The sequence below is a fragment of the Plecotus auritus genome, assembly GCF_963455305.1.
Source record: "Plecotus auritus genome assembly, chromosome: 9".
Taxonomy (NCBI): domain Eukaryota; kingdom Metazoa; phylum Chordata; class Mammalia; order Chiroptera; family Vespertilionidae; genus Plecotus; species Plecotus auritus.
Genome location: NC_137783.1, coordinates 154,571,533 through 154,591,528, shown reverse-complemented (window position 1 = coordinate 154,591,528; position 19,996 = coordinate 154,571,533). Strand labels below are relative to the sequence as shown.

At 63.0% G+C, this 19,996-nt stretch overlaps 2 protein-coding genes across 5 annotated transcripts in view; both read right to left on the bottom strand.

Moving 5' to 3' along the window:
* Positions 1–14,854, bottom strand: part of EPS8L2 (EPS8 signaling adaptor L2) — a 26,449-nt gene extending 11,595 nt beyond the window's left edge. Inside the window, exons 1-8 of one of the 2 annotated variants that reach the window (XM_080641800.1) lie at positions 14,694–14,762; positions 12,264–12,383; positions 12,113–12,168; positions 11,357–11,421; positions 2,406–2,567; positions 985–1,134; positions 317–396; positions 97–239 (exon numbers count right to left, since the gene is read on the bottom strand). In XM_080641800.1, coding sequence (XP_080497926.1) covers positions 97–239; positions 317–396; positions 985–1,134; positions 2,406–2,567; positions 11,357–11,421; positions 12,113–12,168; positions 12,264–12,307 — 700 coding nt within the window. In that variant the 5' untranslated portion in view covers positions 12,308–12,383; positions 14,694–14,762. Of the gene's footprint in view, positions 1–96; positions 240–316; positions 397–984; positions 1,135–2,405; positions 2,568–11,356; positions 11,422–12,112; positions 12,169–12,263; positions 12,384–14,693 lie in introns of both variants that reach the window. The other variant, XM_080641801.1, reaches the window with a different exon arrangement.
* A 1,440-nt stretch (positions 14,855–16,294) lies between these two features.
* On the bottom strand, positions 16,295–19,989 carry TMEM80 (transmembrane protein 80). 3 transcript variants are annotated; one of them, XM_080643144.1, is made up of 5 exons: positions 19,944–19,989; positions 19,095–19,430; positions 18,491–18,563; positions 18,318–18,410; positions 16,295–17,226 (listed from the first exon to the last, which is right to left on the bottom strand). In XM_080643144.1, exons 3-5 carry the CDS (start codon positions 18,561–18,563, stop codon positions 17,021–17,023), a joined length of 372 nt encoding a protein of 123 aa, XP_080499270.1. In that variant the 5' UTR covers positions 19,095–19,430; positions 19,944–19,989; the 3' UTR covers positions 16,295–17,020. The 3 variants fall into 3 exon arrangements, with proteins under 3 accessions (XP_080499270.1, XP_080499269.1, XP_080499268.1); XM_080643143.1 differs by having other exon boundaries at positions 19,123–19,430; XM_080643142.1 differs by having other exon boundaries at positions 18,491–18,584; positions 19,411–19,430; positions 19,944–19,978.
* Positions 19,990–19,996: the final 7 nt, after the last annotated feature.

Below are 19,996 nucleotides of genomic sequence, written 5' to 3'. Positions count from 1 at the left end.
GGGGCGGTAGCCTGGAGCGGGGAGGGGAGCAGAGCTGCCGCCTACTGAGCCCCCGGAGACCAGACCACGTCCCTCCAGCCCAGCCCCTTGGCCCACCTGGCTCGCTGGGCGGCACGGGCGGGCCCACTCGGTTCTTGGGGGGCGAGGAGCTCTGGGCGTAGGGCCGGAAGGGCACCGGGGCTGGGCCCTGGCGGGGAGGCAGCACCGACAGCCGCTGCCGGATCTTCTCCTGGTGGCCCCTGGGTGGGAACAGGCGCTCACCGCCAGCCCTCCAGGGGTGGCCCTCCCCGTCCCTCCCCCTTCGGCCCAAACCTACTTGAGGGTCTGGGGCCGCATCTTCTTCCCCAGGCGGCAGTCGGCCAGCGCGCTCTCGATGTCCTCGTGCACCAGCTCCGCCTGTGGGGACGGTCAGGCTGGCTCCCGGGGCCCGCGCGACCTCCCCCATGGCCCACCTCCCCCCCAAGCCACTCACCTCCCCCCCAAGCCACTCACCTCCCCCATGGCCCACCTCCCCCCCCAGCCGCTCACCTCCCCCCCAGCCACTCACCTCCCCCCCAAGCCACTCACCTCCCCCATGGCCCACCTCCCCCCCAGCCACTCACCTCCCCCCAGCCACTCACCTCCACCCCCGCCCCCCAGCCACTCACCTCCCCCATGGCCCACCTCCCCCCCCATGGCCCACCTCCCCCCCCAGCCGCTCACCTCCCCCCCAGCCACTCACCTCCACCCCCAGCGCTCACCTCCCCACCAGCGCTCCCCTCCCCCCCAGCCACTCACCTCCCCCATGGCCCACCTCTCCCCCCAGCGCTCCCCTCCCCCCCCAGCCGCTCACCTCCCCCCCAGCGCTCCCCCTCCCCCCCCCCAGCGCTCCCCTCCCCCCCAGCGCTCCCCTCCCCCCCAGCCGCTCCCCTCCCCCCCAGCCGCTCCCCTCCCCCCCAGCCGCTCCCCTCCACCCCCAGCGCTCCCCTCCACCCCCGCGCTCACCTCCACCTCGTCGCAGTGGAAGAAGTGGATGTCGGGCTTGCTCTGCTCCGAGTCCTGGCACACGAGCAGCAGCACGGACGGGTAGCGCAGCTGGTTCAGCACCGTCTGGCTGTGCCGCACGGTGGGCAGCGGGAAGTTCTCCAGCTCCTCCTGCGGGACCAGGCGGCTCGGACCAGGCGCCCAGGGCTCGGCCGGGCCCACGGCCATGAGCCCCAGACGCAGCTCAAACACGGGCTGGGCCCGAGGAACACACAGCGCCAGGGCGTGGGCGGGACGCGTGGGCCCAGCGCCTGGAGCCCGTGCCAGGGCAGCCCCCGGGGACTCCAGGGACGTGGCTCCCGGAGCCGTGGCCACAGATGGACATAGACCCGGACCCAGTGCCCAGGCGGGCACAGCCTGTGAACAGGCTCTTTAAAAAAAGTGTGGCCCTGACCGGTGTGGCTCAGTGGCTAGAGCGTCGGCCTGCGGACTGAAAGGTCCCGGGTTCGATTCCGGTCAAGGGCATGTACCTTGGTTGCAGACACATCCCCAGTGGGAGGTGTGCAGGAGGCAGCTGATGGATGTTTCTCTCTCATCGATGTTTCTGACTTTCTATCCCTCTCCCTTCCTCTCTGTAAAAAATCAATAAAATATATTTAAAAAAAATAAAAATAAAAATAAAAAAAGTGTGGCCCTGACCGGTGTGGCTCAGTGGCTAGAGCGTCGGCCGGTGGACTGAAAGGTCCCAGGTTCGATTCCGGTCAAGGGCATTACCTTGGTTGCGGGCACATCCCCAGTGGGGGGTGTGCAGGAGGCAGCTGATCGATGTTTCTCTCTCATCGATGTTTCTAACTCTCTATCCCTCTCCCTGCCTCTCTGTGAAAAATCAATAAAATATATTTTAAAAAAAGTGTTTTTACGGAGTTTAGAGAAGAAGGGAGGAGAGAGTGAAGCATGGATCTGCTGCCTCCGGCACACCCCACCCTGGGGATCGAGCCCACAACCCGGGCCGGTGCCCTGACCGGGACTGAGCCGTGACCCTGGGTTCTTGGGTAGAAGGTCAACCCCTGTGCACAGGCCCCTGCAGAGGCGGAGGCAGCCCTGTATGTGGTGCCTGGGCTCTCCCCCGCCAGTCCTCGCTGCCAGCCTGCCCTTCACACACACACACACACACACACACACACACACACAGACACACACAGACACACACACAATCACACATACACACACAGACACACACACAATCACACACACACACAATCACACACACACACAATCACACACACACACACAATCACACACACAATCACACAGACACACACACAATCACACACACACACACACACACAGACACACACACACACACACACACCCTCCTGGCCCAGTCCCGTCCCTGCCGGCGGCCCGCTGTGCCTCTGCCCGCCCCCCGCCCGGCGGCCCACCTGGGACTCCATGTCCAGCAGCCGCAGCGCCTGGTCGTTGACCTGCAGCAGCATCTCCTGCGTCCAGATCTTCTCCTTGGAGCTCAGCTGCACCAGCTTCCGGATGGCGTCGTCCACGGACACAATGGCCTCACTCTTGTCCATGATGAACGTGGCCAAGTGCTGGGGGCGGCAGCGGGTCACTGGGGACAGAGCCCCCCGGGGCCACGCCCAGGGCCCAGAGGCCACGCCCGGGGCCTGGGAGAAGCACCTGCCTGGGGCCTGACAAGGTGCAGCCGCCCCGGGGCGTCTCCACTGTGGCCTGTGGATGTCTGAGCCCCGCTGCCCTCACCCACCACCCCCACCCCCCGCCCGGTGGGCTCCCCACAGGCCTCCGCGCTGACTGCACCACACCGCCCGCCTTCCCAGCTCAGACAGGGCCCTCCCCTGCCCGGCCTTGGGCTTTTGTTTTTAAATGTTTTTATTGATCTCAGAGAGGACGGGAGAGCGGGGCAGAGAGAAACATCAATGATGAGAGAATCACGGATCGGCTGCCTCCTGCACGCCCCCCACTGGGGAGTGAACCTGCACCCCGGGCTTGTGCCCTGACCTGGAATCGAACCTCGACCTCCTGGTTCATAGGTCGACGCCCAACCACTGAGCCACACCGGCCTTGGTTTCATTCACCAGGAGCTGATGTCATCTTAGGTGACATCCTTTGTGCTTCCTGCGAGCTGCCAGGGAGTCTGGCGGCCGCTTCCCTCTGTGCCCCCGGGGCTGGGGCAGCGCCGCACACAGCAGGCCTCGGCGCCGGCGCCGGGGACCAGTGAGCGTCCAGGCGGCACCCTGGGGACCCTTGCCCAGCCTAACCCTCCCCTTGCCAGCTCCCCCGCCCCGGAACAGCTGGATGGACAGGGACACCGACTCCAGACAGCTGAGACTTAACCGTAGGACAGGGCCCCGTGAAGGCGTGGGAGAAAGCACTGGATGGTTCCTGATCACCTCAGAAAGGCCTTCTTCCCGAGGGGCTCCCGCACAGGGAGGAAAATCCAGGGGCGCCAAAGAAAGCACCCATCTCTGGGACTTAGTACAAATATAAAAAGCACTTCTTCCTGGGAAGAACACCGCAGGCAGAGTGACAAGTAAAGTGGGAAAGCATCGACGCAGCAGATCGGCGAGGCTAACGTCTTAATGTATAGAAAGGGCAGTGTTACCCCTCAGGAGAGGGAGGGAAGGGGAGAGACAGAGAGACACATCGACGGGCTGCCTCCTGCACGTGCCCCGACCCGGAGCCAGCGATCAAGCCTACAGCCAGGGAACGTGCCCTTGACCAGAATGACCGGAATCGAACCCGAGACCCTGCCGTCCATGGGCCGACGCTCTCCCCACTGAACATCGCCAGGGCTACGCATCACCACGACGGGCCTGACTCTGGGAGCAGTGAGTGTGAGAGCGAGGGCACCGACGGACGGCAGGCCCGTGAAGAGATAAGCAAGGAAAGGACTCGCACCTCGGCGGCCTCTGGCAGGAGGATGAACAGAGAGCCGGCGGGCACACAGGCCGTGGCTTCCTCACAGACACCCGTAGCTCTCCCGCTGGGTGAGAGCTGTGCCCGCTGAGCCCTGAGGCCACGCTCAGGAGTAAGTCCCGCCTGAACGTTTTAACCTCGCCCGTGGGCCAGGACTGACGAGTCCTTGGTGGGTGTGCCCTGTGCGGGGAGCCAGGCACGTGGAGAGCCGCCGGCGCAGGCGCCACGGCAGACCCGTGAGTGGTGACAGGCTGGCCCGACCCCGCGTCCCCCTGCCGGTTAGAGAGGTAAGTGGGCAGAGGCGCACAAGGGGCTAGAAGGCAGCCCATCTGTTAGCAAAACCCAGCCTCACTAAACCAAACCGAGCCAAACCAAACCAAACCGAACCAAATCAAACCAAACCAAACTGAACCAAACCCAGCCTCACCAAACCAAACCAAACCAAACTGAACCAAACCCAGCCTCACCAAACCAAACCAAACCAAACCGAACCAAATCAAACCAAACTGAACCAAACCGAACCAAACCCAGCCTCACCAAACCAAACCGAACCAAATCAAACCAAACTGAACCAAACCGAACCAAACCGAACCGAACCAAACCGAACCAAACCTGAACCGAACCGAACCGAACCGAACCAAACCGAACCAAACCGAACCGAACCGAACCAAACCTAACCAAACCAAACGGCGCTGCGGGCCCAAAAAGAATAAACTGCAATGAGTCAAACCATACGAGTACGTTCTCAGGCCATAACGGAATGGAATTAGAAATGAATAACAAAGATGACTGGAAAACCCCCAATAATTGGAAATTAAGCAGCACGCTTCTAAACAACCCAGGGGTCAAAGAAGTCACGAGGAAAACCAGAAAGTACAGGTGACCCTTGAGCAACATGTGGCATTAAAACATCTGAGTATAAAACATCTGAGTATAAAAGAAAAAAACAAAAGAAAAAGAAAAAGGAAAAAATCAGAATGTAACTTTTGACTCCCCCAAAACTTAACTACCCATCGCCTACTGTTGACTAGAAGTCTTACTGATCACATAAATAGTCCGTTAACGCATATTCTGTGTGTTACATAGTATTACATATTGTATCCTTACAATAAAGTCAGCAAGAGAAGAAAATGTTAAGAAAAATCGTAGGAAGAGAAAATACGTATTTTTTGAAAAAATTCCACGTATAAGTGCACTCACACAGTTCAAACCCATTTCTGTCAAGGGTCAGCTGCACTCTGAACTGTGTTCTAACAACACACACACTCCAAAGCTTGGGGGATAGCTTACGTCGCTCTTTACGGGTTCAGGGAACATGTCAGCAAAGAAGGAAGACTGAACTTCAAAGACTTAAGCGTTCTCCTCAAGAAGAGAAAACCACAGATAAAGCCCCCAAGGAAGTGGGAGTAGGAAATGAAGAGAACTAACAAGCTCGCAAACAAGACGAACAACGGAGGAAAACCAGCCAGCGTAGCCCCGAACTTGTTCTGGAAAGGTGGGTGAGATTGACAACCCCCTCGCAAGACTGACCAAGAGAAAAGAGAGAGAGAGAAATGATCCGTGATGAGGGGACATCACTACAGACCCCACAGGCAGGAAAGAAAACTCAATCAAAACCTCCCACCCTAGCCGGTTTGGCTCAGTGGATAGAGCGTTGGCCTGCAGACCAAAGGGTCCTGGGTTTGATTCGGGCCAAGGGCATGTAAAAGAGAGAGGAAGGAAGGAAGGGAGGCAGGGAGGGAGGGAGGGAGGGAAGAAGGAAGGAAGGAAGGAAGGGAGGAAGGAAGGAAGGAAGGAAGGAAGGAAGGAAGGAAGGAAGGGAAGGAAGGGAGGGAGGGAGGGAGGAAGGAAGGAAGGAAGGAAGGAAGGATGGAAGGAAGGGAGGGAGGGAGGAAGGGAGGAAGGAAGGAAGGATGGAAGGGAAGGAGGAAGGAAGGAAGGGAGGGAGGAAGGAAGGAAGGAAGGAAGGAAGGAAGGAAGGAAGGGAGGGAGGGAGGGAGGGAGGGAGGAAGGAAGGAAGGAAGGAAGGATGGAAGGAAGGGAGGGAGGGAAGGAAGGAAGGATGGAAGGAAGGAAGGAAGGGAGGGAGGGAGGGAGGGAGGAAGGGAGGAAGGAAGGAAGGGAGGAAGGAAGGAAGGAAGGAAGGAAGGAAGGGAGGGAGGAAGGAAGGAAGGAAGGAAGGAAGGATGGAAGGAAGGATGGAAGGATGGAAGGAAGGAAGGAAGGAAGGAAGGATGGAAGGAAGGAAGGAAGGAAGGGAGGGAGGAAGGGAGGAAGGAAGGAAGGAAGGGAGGAAGGAAGGGAGGAAGGAAGGGAGGAAGGAAGGAAGGAAGGATGGATGGAAGGAAGGAAGGAAGGGAAAGGAAAGGAAAGGAAGAAAGAAACCATTCCACAGAGCAAGCCCCGTCCTCAGAGGGTCTCCCATGCGAACCCTAACAAGCATTCAAGGAAGAAGTCATAACAATCTTTCATCGACTCTTTCTGAAAACGCTTCCCCACTCCACGTATTGATTGACTTATTTTATTATGGTGAGAGGACAGTTACTGCAGCTGGGGACACCGAGACACGGAAGGGCCCAAGACAGAGGAAGCAACAGGAGAGAGCGTAGGCTGGGCGTCCTTGGCTTCCAGAAACGTCACGGGAAAGCAGTGAGCCGAGGCGGGCGGCTATGGCTCACTGGAAGTCCGAGAAAAGGGGGCCCTGGAGACAGGCCCAGGGGGTGAGCCTGGGACGAGCCGCCACACTGCTCCCTAGGTTGCAAGCCTCAGGATATGCATGTGGGGGGGGGGCGGGGAGAGGGGAAGAAAGGTGTGGGCATGCATGTGGGGGGGGGGCGGGGAGAGGGGAAGAAAGGTGTGGGCGTGCTCGTGGAGGGAAGCACCCCCACTTTCTCTATGTGGCCAGCACAACCCTGACACCAAAACCTGCCAAGGACACCCCAGGAAAAGAAAACGATAGACCAACGTCTCTAACAAACATCAATGCAGAAGAACCCTAACACGACGCTAGCAAATTAGCACACCCACAGACAAAGAGGGCCGCGCAGTGTGAATGAATGAGGTCTACTCCAGAAGGCAAGGCTGGCTCAATATTCATAAAAACCCAACCAGCGCGACTCAGAAAAGCATCTGACACCCTCCGACCACCTTTCAGGATGAAAAGTCTCAGCGCACGGAGGAAGGAAAGGCACGTCCCCCGTCCACAAGGGGTGGCTACGCGACACACAGCGTGTGTAACGGGGAATGCCAACGGCTGTCTCCTGAGACGGGACGCAAGGCCAGGACCCTACCAAGTGCTGTCTGGGGGGTCCTGGCCAGGGCGATCAAGTAGGAAAAGTAAAGTGGCTACAGTAAGAAGTTAAGTAACGCCTTTCTTTCCCGACGCGTGGGTGTGCACCCTGAAGACCCAATGAACTCACAAGCCAACCCCCCGGGAAGACATCAAGGGCCCTGGCCCCTTTGGCTAATGGTTAGACGCAGCCGTGGGCAAACGACGGCCCGCGGGCCAGATCCGGCTGTTCTATCCGGTTCTCTTGCTTTCCCCTCCGCTCCTTTACTTTGAATTTATATTAGTTCACACAAACACTCCATCCATGCTTTTGTTCCGGCCCTCCGGTCCAGTGTAAGAACCCATGGTGGCCCTCGAGTCAAAAAGTTTGCCCACCCCTGGGTTAGAGTGTCCGCCGGTGCGCCGAAGGGTCGCTGGTTTGATTCCTGGTCAAGGGCACTTAGCTCAGTTGCACGTTCGATCCCTGGCCCCACCCAGCTGGGGTGTGTACAGGAGGCAGCCAATCCATGTGTCTCGCTCACATTGATGTTTCTGTCTTTCTCTCCCTCCCTCCCTCCCTTCTATTCTATTTAAAATCAATGGAAAAATATTCTTAGGTGAGGATTAACAAAACAAACAAAAAACAACAAGGAATTCAGCCAGAACTTGGGGCAATCAGTTCCTTTAAAGAAATTCAGCCCTAACTGGTTTGGCTCAGTGGATAGAGCGTCAGCCTGCGGACTGAAGGGTCCCAGGTTCGATTCCGGTCAAGGGCATGTACCTTGGTTGCGGGCACATCCCCAGTAGGGAGTGTGCAAGAGGCAGCTGAATCGATGTTTCTCTCTCATCGATGTTTCTAACTCTCTATCCCTCTCCCTTCCTCTCTGTAAAAAAATCAGTAAAATAGCCCTGGCCGGTTTGGCTCAGTGGATAGAGCGTCGGCCTGTGGACTGAAGGGTCCCAGGTTCGATTCCGGTCAAGGGCATGTACCTGGGTTGTGGGCACATCCCCAGTAGTGGGTGTGCAGGAGGCAGCTGATCGATGTCTCTCTCTCATTGATGTTCTAACTTTCTATCCCTCTCTCTTCCTCTCTGTAAAAAAATCAATAAAAATATATATTTTTTAAAAATCAGTAAAATATATTTTTTTTTAAAAAAAGAAATTCAATTGCTTTTCTACAGGCTAGCAGCAGACAGTTGGAAAGTGAAAATTTTAAAAAGAATAAATACCATTTGGAACAGCACATAAAAACCAAGTACCCAAGGAGGGTTTCAACCAAAGACACAGCATGCGAGAACTCTACCGCGAAAGCCAGAGAGACTTGGGGAACCTGCGTTCCCTACACCATCCATAGAGTCGACTCAACGCCAATCGAAATCCCGCCAGGCGTGTTTTTGGGTAGAACCAGACAATTTGATTCTACAGTGTCAACCCAAGTCCAAAGAACTGAGACTCGTCAGGAAATTTGGAAGAAAAAGAACAGAGTTGGAGAACTCCCATTGCCTGATTTCAAGACGGATAAAGCTACGGCCAGTGAAAAAAGGTCCGAGGCCAGGAATAGGTCCCTTCACGTCCAACGCATCGGTTCCTCACAAAGACACCAAGCAATCCACGCGGGAAAGGACGTCTTTTTAACGTAACCGCACGTTCCTAAGGGGAAATTAGCCTGGAGTCCACACCATACTCAAAAGTGAAGTTAAGCCCTGGCTGGTGTGGCTCAGTGGAGAGAGCGCTGGCCTGCGGACTGAAGGGTCCCGGATTCGATTCCAGGTCAGGGCACATGCTCAGGTTGCGGGCTCCATCCCCAGTAGGGGGGCCTACAGGAGGCAGCCAATCAACGATTCCTTCTCATCATTGATGTTTCCATCTCTCTCCCTCCCCCTGAAATCAATACAAATATATTAAAAAGCAAAACAAAACACTATATCTCTTCAAAACACTATTTTAAAAAAAGTGAGGTTCAAAGTGACATTAGCCCAGAGCCCCGGTGGGTGTGGCTCAGTTGGTTGAACGTCCTCCCAAGAACCAGAGGTCACGGGTTCGGTTCCTGGTAGGGCACATTCCGGCTCCATCCCCAGAAGGGGGTGTGCAGGAGGCCGCCGATGGCTATTTCTCACATTGATGTTTCTCTCTCTCTCTCTCTCAAAAAACACCAATAAAAACATATTTTAAAAAATGATTTTTCGCCCTGGCTGGTGTGGCTCAGTGGATAGAGCATCAGCCTGTGGACTGAAGGGTCCCGGGTTCGATTCCGGCAAAGGGCACATGCCCAGGTTTCGGGCTCGATCCCCAGTGCGGGGCGTGCAGGAGGCAGCTGATCCATGATTCTCCCTCATCATGGATGTTTCTCTCTCTCTCTCTCTCCCTCTCCCTCCCTCTCTGACATCAATAAAAATATATTTTAAAAGACGATTTTTCTATGAGAGAAATCGTTACAGATGAAAAAATTAAAATAAAAACTGAAATGGCTCGTGGACCGAAGCGTAAGAGCCTGAAGTGTGAAGCAGCCGGCAGACCCGGCAGAACCTCCACGCTCGGGCCGAGCCACGCCGACAGCAAAACCTCAGGATCCACGAGGGAGGTGGCCGTGACCGGCGCCGTCACCCTGAGCCAGTGGTCGGCAAACTCCTTAGCAGAGCCAAAGAGCAACAGGACAACGACGGACATTTCTTTGGAGAGCCACATTTTTTAAACTTAAACTTCTTCTGACGCCACTTCTTCAAAACAGACTCGCCCAGGCCGTGGTATTGTGTGGAAGAGCCACACTCCAGGGGCCAAAGAGCCGCCTGTGGCTCGCGAGCTGCGGTTTGCCGACCCCGGCCCTAAGCATTTCCTCCAGCAGAGCCGGGCTGGCCAGCCGCGGGGAGGGTTTCCCCGCCCCTGCCAGGGCCAGGGCCTGCGCGGCGGGCAGAGCGGCCACAGGAGCCTGGCCCCCCCCCACACCTTCCCATTTTCTCCAAACCCTCTGCCTGCAGAACCAGGTAGCTATGAGCTGTGCGACTTCCTTTACGGGGGACTCCCAGAAAGACAAAACGGTGGTGACGGGGCGGGACAGCGCAGCCCGAGGCCGTGGGGGATGGAGCCCCAGACAGCTCGGTTCCGCGTGGTGGCCCCCAGTCTGTAACAGCTGCAGCCCCACCCTCGACGCCCTGTCTCTGCCTCCCATTCAGAAAAAGTCAACACCTGCGGACGGACGGGCCTCTCAGCGCCGAGCCCCCACCGCTCACCCTCTCTCTGGGCAAACCCTGCCCGTGCCCCGCCGTGCTGGCTGCAGGGAGGGCAGACAGGCGCCCCCGGCTGCGGTCCCTCACAGGCCACCGGGGACCGAAGTCCAGGAGCTGGGCTGGGAGGCCTGGTGGCAGAGCTGACCCGCTCACCCTCCCTGCCCTGACCTTGGGCACTGAGTCAGCAGCAGTCACCAGCCTGGCAGCACAGGACGGCCCAGCCTGCCCAGGACGGTGGGGAGGGCGGGTCACCCAACACGGCCCAGTTCAAGAGCCGGTGTCTCCGTGGACCCATTGTATGGATGAGCAAACTGAGGCTGAGAAAGCAGTGACTCGTCTGGCCTCTGGGCGGGGAGGGTGCAACGGGGAGGGAAGGACATGCCTTCCTGGTCAGGGCCCCCATCATCCCGGTCAGGGCACCCCGCTTCTCCCTCCTCAGCCGTTCCTAGCCCTGCTGTCCTGCGGGCTTGGACGATGACCAGGAAGCAGGAATGTGGCCGGCCGCCAGGAGCAGGAAGGTCACGTAGGGAACATGTTGCCCGAGTTCTGAGCGTGAGGGAAGCGGACCCGGGCTGGCTTCCCCGACAGCGACAGGGGCTCCGAGCCAGGCCCTGGGGGCGCCTCCGGCCCAGCTTCCCCCGCAGTTCGCCTCCTTGTTTTGGGGCCAGGGTGACAATTTCCCGCCCCCCGGGTCTTCCCACCTGAGGCTGGCCAGAGGCACGCAGGCCTGGGCCTCACCTGTGCTGTGTTGGCCACCAGCACCTTCTTCCCCCCCCGCCCCCCCGCACAGACTCAGGGCGCCCTGCGACCCCCAGACTGTGAGCTCCCCCCGGCACTGGACGGAGGCCCCCCGCTGTGGCTGAGCCAGGACAAGTGTCAGGAGCTGGGCCGACCACGTCCCCCTGGCCTTCCGTTTCCCCGCCCGGACCCTGGAGCGGAGGGGCCGCCTCACCTGCACGTGGTACTGGGACGTCTCATGCATGATGACGTTGGAGTTGGAGTACTTCTTCCGCTGCTCTGCACGGGGACACGCCCGTCACTCACCCCACAGGTGGCCCCGGGGACCCTGGCCAAGCGGCGGGACCCGCGGGCCGGGCCACGGGGAGGGCGGAGTGGAGGTGGTGGCCAGCAGCGAGGGACACCGCTCTGGGGGCCCCCCCGTGGCCACCAGGAGAGACGCAGGTCCTGGCGGAAGGCGGCCCCCCTCCATCCGCAGGCTGACCTGCCCAGGCGGTGATGGGGCCTGGGACTGGGGTCTGCCCCGGTGGTGGGGGTGCAGGAGGCCGCCCCCCCACCTGCTGCCAGCTAACATCTCCCTGCCCTCCCAGGGCTCCTGGCTCTCCAGACTGGGCACCCTGTCCACACCCACAGATGAGCCCATGCGTCTGGGGCGGGCCTGGGGGAGGGGCAGGCCTGGGGGGTGGCCAGGCCCTCCTGCAGCAGACACCTGGCACCCAGTCCCCCCCTCCGATCGGGTTGCAGCGGCTCAGCCGAATCAATATTGATGGCCCTGAATTATTAGTAAAGGCCTCTCCCCTTACCTGGGGGGGCAGGGTACTGGGCCCGGAGCTTTGCGGAGGGGCCCGAGGGGCTGGTTGATGGGGGTCCCGGAGCCTCCCTGGGTGCCCAGCGCTGACCTGCACCTCCCCTGGTGGGGGCGCAGCACAGCCCGAGGGGGGGGACCCTCCCGTCCTCAACCCTCACTCACCGAACAGGTCCTTGGCACTCATCTTGGCGGCACTGTCAGACCGGCCCAGGCTGCCGCTGCGGGGAGGGGCTGGTGAGGGTGGGGCCGCTGCACCCCTTCCCGGGACTGCTTGTGGTGGGCGGTGGGGGTGAGCGGGTGGGTGGGGACTCACTTGGCAGCGCCTGGGCAGCAGCTCATAGACCCCGACTGGCTCATGGCGTCCTCCGCGTGGCCGGCGGTGGAGGGCGGGTCTCAGCGTGGCCTGAGGCCAGGGCCCAGCGCCGGCTCACCCCTGGGTGGGGGGACAGCAGGCTGACACCACCAGGCCTGGCAGTGGCCTCCCTGGGTCTCCCCGTCCCCCGCCCAGATCCAGGCTGGAGCCCTGAGCGCCTGTCCAGGATCCAGATGTCCAGGGCCGCCTACCCCGCCATGTCCCCGCAGCCGTCACCACGCCCCCTCTCCCCCCAGACCCTGGGTCCTCCACGGGGACCCCAGGACGGGCCAGCAGAGGGTTCCGCTCCCAGAGGCCGTCTGGGGTGGGCTGCGAGAAGGCTGTCCTGGGGCCTCTAAGGGGCCGGGGGAGGAAGCACCTTTCAGCAGAGGGAGTGGCGTCAAAGGCCCTGAGACGGGAGGAGGGCAGGCCCGGATGAGGCTGGAGCCGGGGCCCTGGGGACCCAGTGCCCGATCAAGCCCAGGGGGACCCCCAGGGGCAGGAGCAGAGCCTGGCACCCCTGGGTGTGCACCCCGTGGGGACGCTGGGCCCACATCCTCCTCCTGTCAAAGGTCACCAGCAAGTGGCTTCAGTGTCGGGGTCGGCCCCGGCCAGCGGTCACAAGCCAGGGGTGCTGGCATCCAGGGCGGGGAGCAGCCGAGGAAGTGCCGGTTTGACCAGGTCCTACCTGCAGGGGGGGACTCCCAGGAAGTGTGCGTCCTGGGGGCCTCCAGCCACAGCCCCCCACCTGCCCCCTGCCCACCGGCCACAGAGAGTCCTGGCTCTCCGGAGGGGACGGGGGGGGCTCGGCCAGCTTCCTCCATCCATCCGTGCCTCGAGAATGTCCGGAATGCTCATGGCCTCAGTGGGTGAGCCGAGTATTTGTTTAATGGGATTCCTGGCGGGCTGGGCCAAGGGCACCGGGCACATGTGTCCGGGCACACACCCCTCGGTGACACGGGGCCTGCGGGCACGCTAAGGCACGCACAGGCTGTGACATGGGGCCCTCCCCTCGGAGAGCCCAGGCTGGGAACCAGTGGCCTTCAGCTCCCCGGGCGGCGGGGTGGGGAGCATCAGGACCAGAGGGAGGGGGGTGCGGCCACTGGCATCTGGGTCCCGTGGGGGACAAGGAGGCTTCTTCAGCTGACGGGGCAGGGGCGTGTCCCCCCCGCCCCCCCTCCCATCCAGGGGCCGCCGGGCCCAGGCTGCCCTTTGGTTTTACTGCGGTCATTTTCCGGGTGCAAAGGGAGAGCCGACCCTGGAGCCTGGTCACACGGGGCAGGGGGAGGAGGCCCCGGCAGGGCAGGGCAGGGCGGCCAGAGGGACCGGATCCAGGTTCAAATTCCAGCCCTGCAGCCCGGTGACCTTGGGGAGGAGTAGCTTAAGGGCCAGGGGGAGCCAGGTGGGGCCCTGGCTGTGCCCGGTCTGGGAGCTGCGGGTGAGGAAGGGCCTGGCAGGAGGGAGGGGTGACTGGGGAGGTGGGTGGGGGCAGGCAGATGCTGAGCGCACTGGTGAGGCGGGCCAGCGGGCGCTCTGAGCCACCAGGCGGGGCACCAGGCAGGGACCTGGAGAGGCCTGGGCAGGACCAGGGCGTGTGTGTGTGCGTGTATGTGTGTGTGTGTGTGTGTGTGTGTGTGTGTGCAGAGCTGGGGGAGGGGCCGCCAGCTGGGCCCGGCCTGGGGCAGACTCCACCTGGGGTGAGGGCAGAGATGGCCTGTGACGAACGCCTCCCCACGGGCACACCCTCCGCACCGGGGCTGCCCCGGGAGGAAGAATGTGGGAGAGCGGGAGGCTGCAGGTCCGGGCCCCTGCCAGTCCGCTCCCCTGGCCCTGCCCGCCCCCGCGCCCGCCCTGAAACTCCCACACCCTGACCGTGACCCGGGGCCTGACCCCAGCCCCACGCTCCCTGGCCTGCGTTTCCTCGCTGCCACCCAGGAAGTGCCTCCTGACGTCTGACCCACAGGGAGCCCGCACCTCAGTGTCTGCTCCCGCGGGAGGCCCAGCCCGCCCAGGAATGGGGTGTGCGCCCTGCGAGGACAGGGAGACCCCCCTCGCCACCCTTTCAACGGAGGGCGGGGTGGCCCACCGAGCCCCAGGCGGCCGGCTGGCTCGGGTGCCCTGGCTTACCAATGTCCCCGCGCACCCGCGGACCGGGCAGGCCAGGCCGCAGCGGGACGGGCTCCCGGCCACGAGCCCGGAGCAGCCCCTCGCGCCCCCACCGACGCCTCCCGCCCCGACTCGGCCCGCAGACCCGCGTCGCACCGCCACCAGGGGAAACTGAGGCCCGGGTCTGTGCGCGGCTCCCGTGTCGCTCCTGCCGAGGCGCGGGGCGGGGGGAAGGGGGGGGGCGGGAGGTAGGGCGCGCTGGGTCCCGGACCCCCGGGCGCTCACCTGCTGCTCGCCGCCTGCTAGTCCCCTCGTCCGCGCGTCCGCCCGCCCGTCTGTCCACACCGGGCTCCTGCGCACGGGAGGACGCGGCAGGGCTGGGCCGGCCGGACAGGGGCGGAGCCGCCAGAAGGAACCTGAGCGGCAGGTTAGAACCTGGACAACACGGAGGGGGGCGGGGCACAGACGGCGCACCCCGCCTCCTGCCCTAAACCCCGCCCCCAAAGGGTTCCCTGCGGGGGATCCCTAACATCCACCGGCGGCCCCCAGCCCAGACCTCACCCCTAGAGCTGGGCGCCCAGGGGCGGGTGAGCGGAGGCAGGACCCCCTCTTGCGCGGGGACCTGCAGGGTGTGGCTCTGAGACCTTCCCGGGGCCCCTGAGCTGCGCCCCATAAGGGTTGGCTGGACCCCATTTTGGCCCCAGCTTAGGGGCAGAGTCCCCTTTTCTTCAGCCCCCGCCTGTCGCAGAGCACTAGGGCCAGGCTGCGGCCTGTAAGGGGGTGTCTCAGGGTGTGGGGGGGGGATCCCTTCTCCCTGAAGCCTCTATTCTCCGACACCCAGCCCAGCCGGGCACCAAGGGATGGGGTGTCTGGTGGACAGCTGGGGACGCTGGGGCCTGGCTGTCTGGAGGGCCAGGGAGGGAACCCGTGGGGGCGGAGAGCTCCGGGCAGTGCCTCCCTCCTCAGCCCAGGCCCAGCCTCTGCCCAGCGCGGGGCAGGGGTCCTTCCTCCTGCACTGACTCCAGGGCGGCTGCCATGCAGGGGAGCGAGGAGGAAGTGCCGAGGGGCAGAGGGCGGCCCAGGTGGATGTGCAGGCCCAGGTCCATGTACTCTCCTGGGCTGGGGGCCGAGGAGGTTGCACCAAAAGGGTCTCAGGGCCTGAGCCCAGGAGGGCGAGGCAGTTGGTATGCATCTGCTCTCCGCTGGTACCGAGGGCTTCTTGGGGGAGCCCCTGGGGGCAGGAAGGCACCCACCCGCACTTTCCTGGTGCCAGGACCCCAGGGACAGGTCTCGAGGCATTGCAGGGGTGTTTGCGGAGGGGGTGTCTGTGTGGGGTGTTTGTGGGGGGGGTGCCTGTGTGGGGTGTTTGTGGGGGGGGTGCCTGTGCGGGGTGTTTGTGGAGGGGGTGCCTGTGCAGGGTGTTTGTGGAAGGGGTGCCTGTGAAGGGGGTGCCTGTGCGGGGTGTTTGTGGAGGGGGTGCCTGTGCGAGGGGGAGCAGGAAGTGGCCTTCGCCCTCAGCCCAGCCCTGCGAGCACTGGCTTCCTGGTTGTCTGCTTAGGGCTGAGCACCCAGAAGGGAAGGCGCTCACCGCCCTCACCCTTCCTGGAGGCACAGTGGCGTCTGAACTCCATGGCGGTCATCACACGAGCAGCACTGACCGCAGGCGGGTCGGGCCTGGAGTCCCCGCCTGGTCGTTGGCCCCCTGGAGCCATGGTGTCCCTGCCTCTTTGTGCCAAGGGCCCAGCGGGGGCCTGCAGGGAAGGGGCCTCCCCAGCGTCGGGCCGTGCCCGGGTCCTGAGCCCGAGGGGGGCCCAGCGCAGCGGGCTCTGAGCAGGGGAGCCCTGGGGGTGGGGGGTGGGGGGTGGCCTCAGTCAGGAAAACTGCAGGGCGGCATAAACACTTCTTTATTGAACAACACGGTGAAGAGGAACTACACCCACTTGAACATGTTATTCCAAACAGAACACGCTCAAGAGGGGCACGCGGAGGAAAGCGACGAGGAAGGATCAGCTTACAGCAGACCTGGATCCGTCCGGCGCTCAGGGCAAACGTGACTGGCATTCTAATGGCCGAGGCAGGACACCTGAGCCCTGAAGTGGCTGTCACCAACCCGGGCCGGGAGAGCGGTGCGCTGCCCCCGGGCGTCGGCTGAGCCAGAAGCCCTGAGAAGGAGCTGCGGCGGCCACAGGCACCCACGGAGCTGACCACGCCCAGCATCTCCCCCTCTGGAGCTCTCCGCCCGGGACTTGGCCGGAGCGGCTGAGGACCCGGGGCTCCCTGTCCCACCCCGGCTGTTCCCCATCACGTGGGCCCCACGGAGCGCAGACCTGTGAGGAATGCTGCCGCAGTGAGGAAATGTGCGTGGCCTGGCACACCTCGAGGGAGCTGGCCAGGCTCCTAGATGGTGCCCGGTGAAGCCCACTGCCCCCGCTGCCTTGCGGGGGGCACCCCGAGGTTTGTCCAAGGCAGTCTCTGACTCAGCCCGCACCTGTCCCCATCACCCACACTTAGTTCTGTCCCGGTCCTGCCCCCAAGAAGACTCATAACCCACCCACACCATCTGGCAGGAGCATGCCTTCCCCCGGCCGCGGGCTCCCAGGAGTGGCGCCCCGCTAGCTGATGAAGGCAGCGATGGCCACCACCTGCAGGACGGCCTCCAGGCCGTGGAGCGCCAGGAGCGTGGCGCTGAGGACCGAGTCTGCCCACAGCACCAGAGTCTGCCAGAGCAGGAAGTAGACGGACAGCAGGGAGCTGGCCACGGTGAGCACCAGGCTGGCAGCCAGCAGCAGCTCAGTCTCCGTCAGGTTGCCCTTGGTGCCTGGCGAGCAGAACAAACACGGTGAGTGCCAGGCTGCGGGCACCTCTCGGCGGGCGTCAGCGCGGGACCCCCTACCACCCGGGGCTCGCTGTCGGAAAGCAAAACCAACGGGGCACCGTCCTCAGGAGGGTGAGGACCGACCGCAGCTCTGACCCCACCCTGGCCTCTGGGTCAGCTGAGTGGGTGGACAGCGGGTCGGGCTCCCGAAAACCATCCCCAGTGCATTCTCACAGCTTTTCCTAAGATCTTCCGCTCTGGGCTAAGGCCCAGAAAAACTAACGCGTAGTTAGGAAAAACGAAACTGCATTTCACAAGTGGGGCAACCGTGGAAAATGCGGATGTCCGCGTGCCCAGGGCACCCCAGAGCCCACAGTGGGTGGGCAGGCGGTTCTACTGCCACTCGCCACCCGCCCACGGCAGGAGCAGGTCTGTGACAGTGGACACTAAGGCTCAGCAGGATGGCCGAGACGTACTTCTGTCTCCCCTGAGCCCCTCATGGCCAGTCGGGGGGGTGTGGCCGGGTGGGACACGCCAGGCCCTGAGGTGCGGGCGAACACGCAGCAGTCACAGTGCTAGCGAGCGCATGCCTGCCTGTGAGTGCACCAGGCAGCGGGCTGGAAGCCGGCCCTCGAGGTGAGCTGGGGAGGGGTAGAGGGCAAAGGGCACGCTGTGCTTCTGTAGAAGCTCTACAAGGCCTCCCACCTCCGGCCTGCAGCCTGCGGTCCTGGTGGGACGAGACAGACCAGACCGCTGCGGCTTCGGGGAGGGGAGCAGAGCATTGGCTGCAAGGGGAGTGAGCTACCCTGCGGCTCCTGCTTACGACAGGAACCCTGTCTCCCAGGACGCCTCCTGGCCCAAGCTTCTCAATGAACGCATTAATACTTAATTCACTGTAAGGCGAGCCTGCAGGCAACTGGTGAAGCACTCGAGCAAGTGTTCAAGCGTCTCCAAGAGCCACACTGTAAACGAGGCTGCTCAGAGGAAACCAGCCGTCTGCGTCCCAAGCGCCCGAAGCTCCCCGCAGCCAGTCCGCTCCCCGCAGCCAGTCCACTCCCCGCAGCCAGTCCGCTCCCCGCAGCCAGTCCACTCACCGCAGTGCCAGCGGGCTGCTTCCAGGGCCCCGGTCAGGAGCAGCAGAGTCAGGTCGAGCACCAGGTGATCCTGAGGGTAACTGAACGCCTGGCCTGCGGGGCGGGCACCCCACCAGAGCTCAGGTTCCCGGCAGCACCCAAGCCCCCCGCCTTCCCCCCGGCTCAGGCCTTACTTTTGTAGGCGATCAGCAGGAGCGTGGCCAGGAGATAAAGGGCGGAATACATCCCGCTGAGGCAGAGCAGCATCTGCAGGAGCACCGCGGAGAGCTGGGAAGCCGTTAAGGACTCCGTCCAGCAGCCGTGCTGCCCCGGGCGCCTCCCCGGCCTCCACAAACATGGTGGCCCAGCTTAGGCACCTGTGGTGCCATGAAGTCCTGCCTGCCAGGCACCCATCAATACTGCCCCTGGTGTCCCAGGAGCAGTGTGTGTGTCCCGGGAGCAGTGAGAGGGGGTCGTGTGTCCCAGGAGCAGTGGGAGCATGTGTGTGTTTGTGCGTGTGTCCCGGGAGCAGTGTGTGTGTGTGTCCCGGGAGCAGTGTGTGTGTGTGTCCCGGGAGCAGTGGGAGCAGGTGGGGGAGGGCTAAGACCGCCCCTCACAGGGACATCCTGGCCTAGAGCAAGGGGGCTGACTGGGCGCAGCCGGCGGCAGCCTCGGCACGCTGGGCGTCTTCAGGTGGCGTCACCCTGACCACGGCCCCAGTTACAAGACAGGGAGAAAGAGGGATTTTGTTTTCTTCAAATAAAGTATATTTCTCTCATTTGGGGAGCAGTTAAATACCCGCCACCAACTTTCGGGAGCTCCTCACACTCGGGATGTGTTCATGCCACGAGGGCTGCGCGCATTCCGAGGGTCTTCGCTCCCAGCCCCGGCGGCCCCCACTCCGGCGGCCCCCACTCCGGGGTGCAGGGGAGCAGGCAGGCGCCGGGCCAGCGCTCCATTCGGAAGTCACCTCGACCCGCTAAACGTGGCCGTGAGCAACCCTCCTCTTAACAGCGCCATCACTCCTCGGGCTCAGGGGAAGGGGTGGGGGTCCAAGGGCCCAAAGCCGGAGTGGGTCCGTGGCGCCGGAGGACAGGGCGCAGCGGCAGGATACGGCCGTGGGGGACGCGCTCCCTGGAGGAGAGAGCGGCGGTCAGGGAGGCCGGCGCCCAAGACGGGCCTGGGGAACGTGGACACGGGCGACCCCGGCCTCGCTGTCCTGGGTCGCAGTTAGGAAAGGAAGCGACTGGGTCGCGGACACGAAGCTGCGGTTCTCCCTGCGCCCTGCGCCCTGCGCCCACCCAGCCTCTCGCCCCCCGGGACCCCGAGCAGCGCCGCACAGGGACGCCGGGCCCCCACGGCCACCCCAAGCCCCGACGGGGAGGGGCACCACGCGCGGCCGGTCCACGCAGCCGGCGTAAGGAGGGACGGAGTGGCGGGTACAGGGACGGCCTCGGGCAGCGCGGGCGGCGCGGGACCCGGCGGACAGGGCTCCCCACGGAGCCGCAAAGGCGAGCCGCCACAGGTTCGGGGCCCGTCCAGCTCCGGCGAGAACCGGACCACCGCAACCCCGCCCCGCGGCTCCCGCCCCGGCCCGGGATCCGGTGCCCAGCGCCCGAGCGCCCCGCGCAGGGCCCGTGCCCTCACCTCGCCGCGCGGCCGCCATCTTGCCCGGCCCGGCCCCGCCCCCCGGGTCCGCC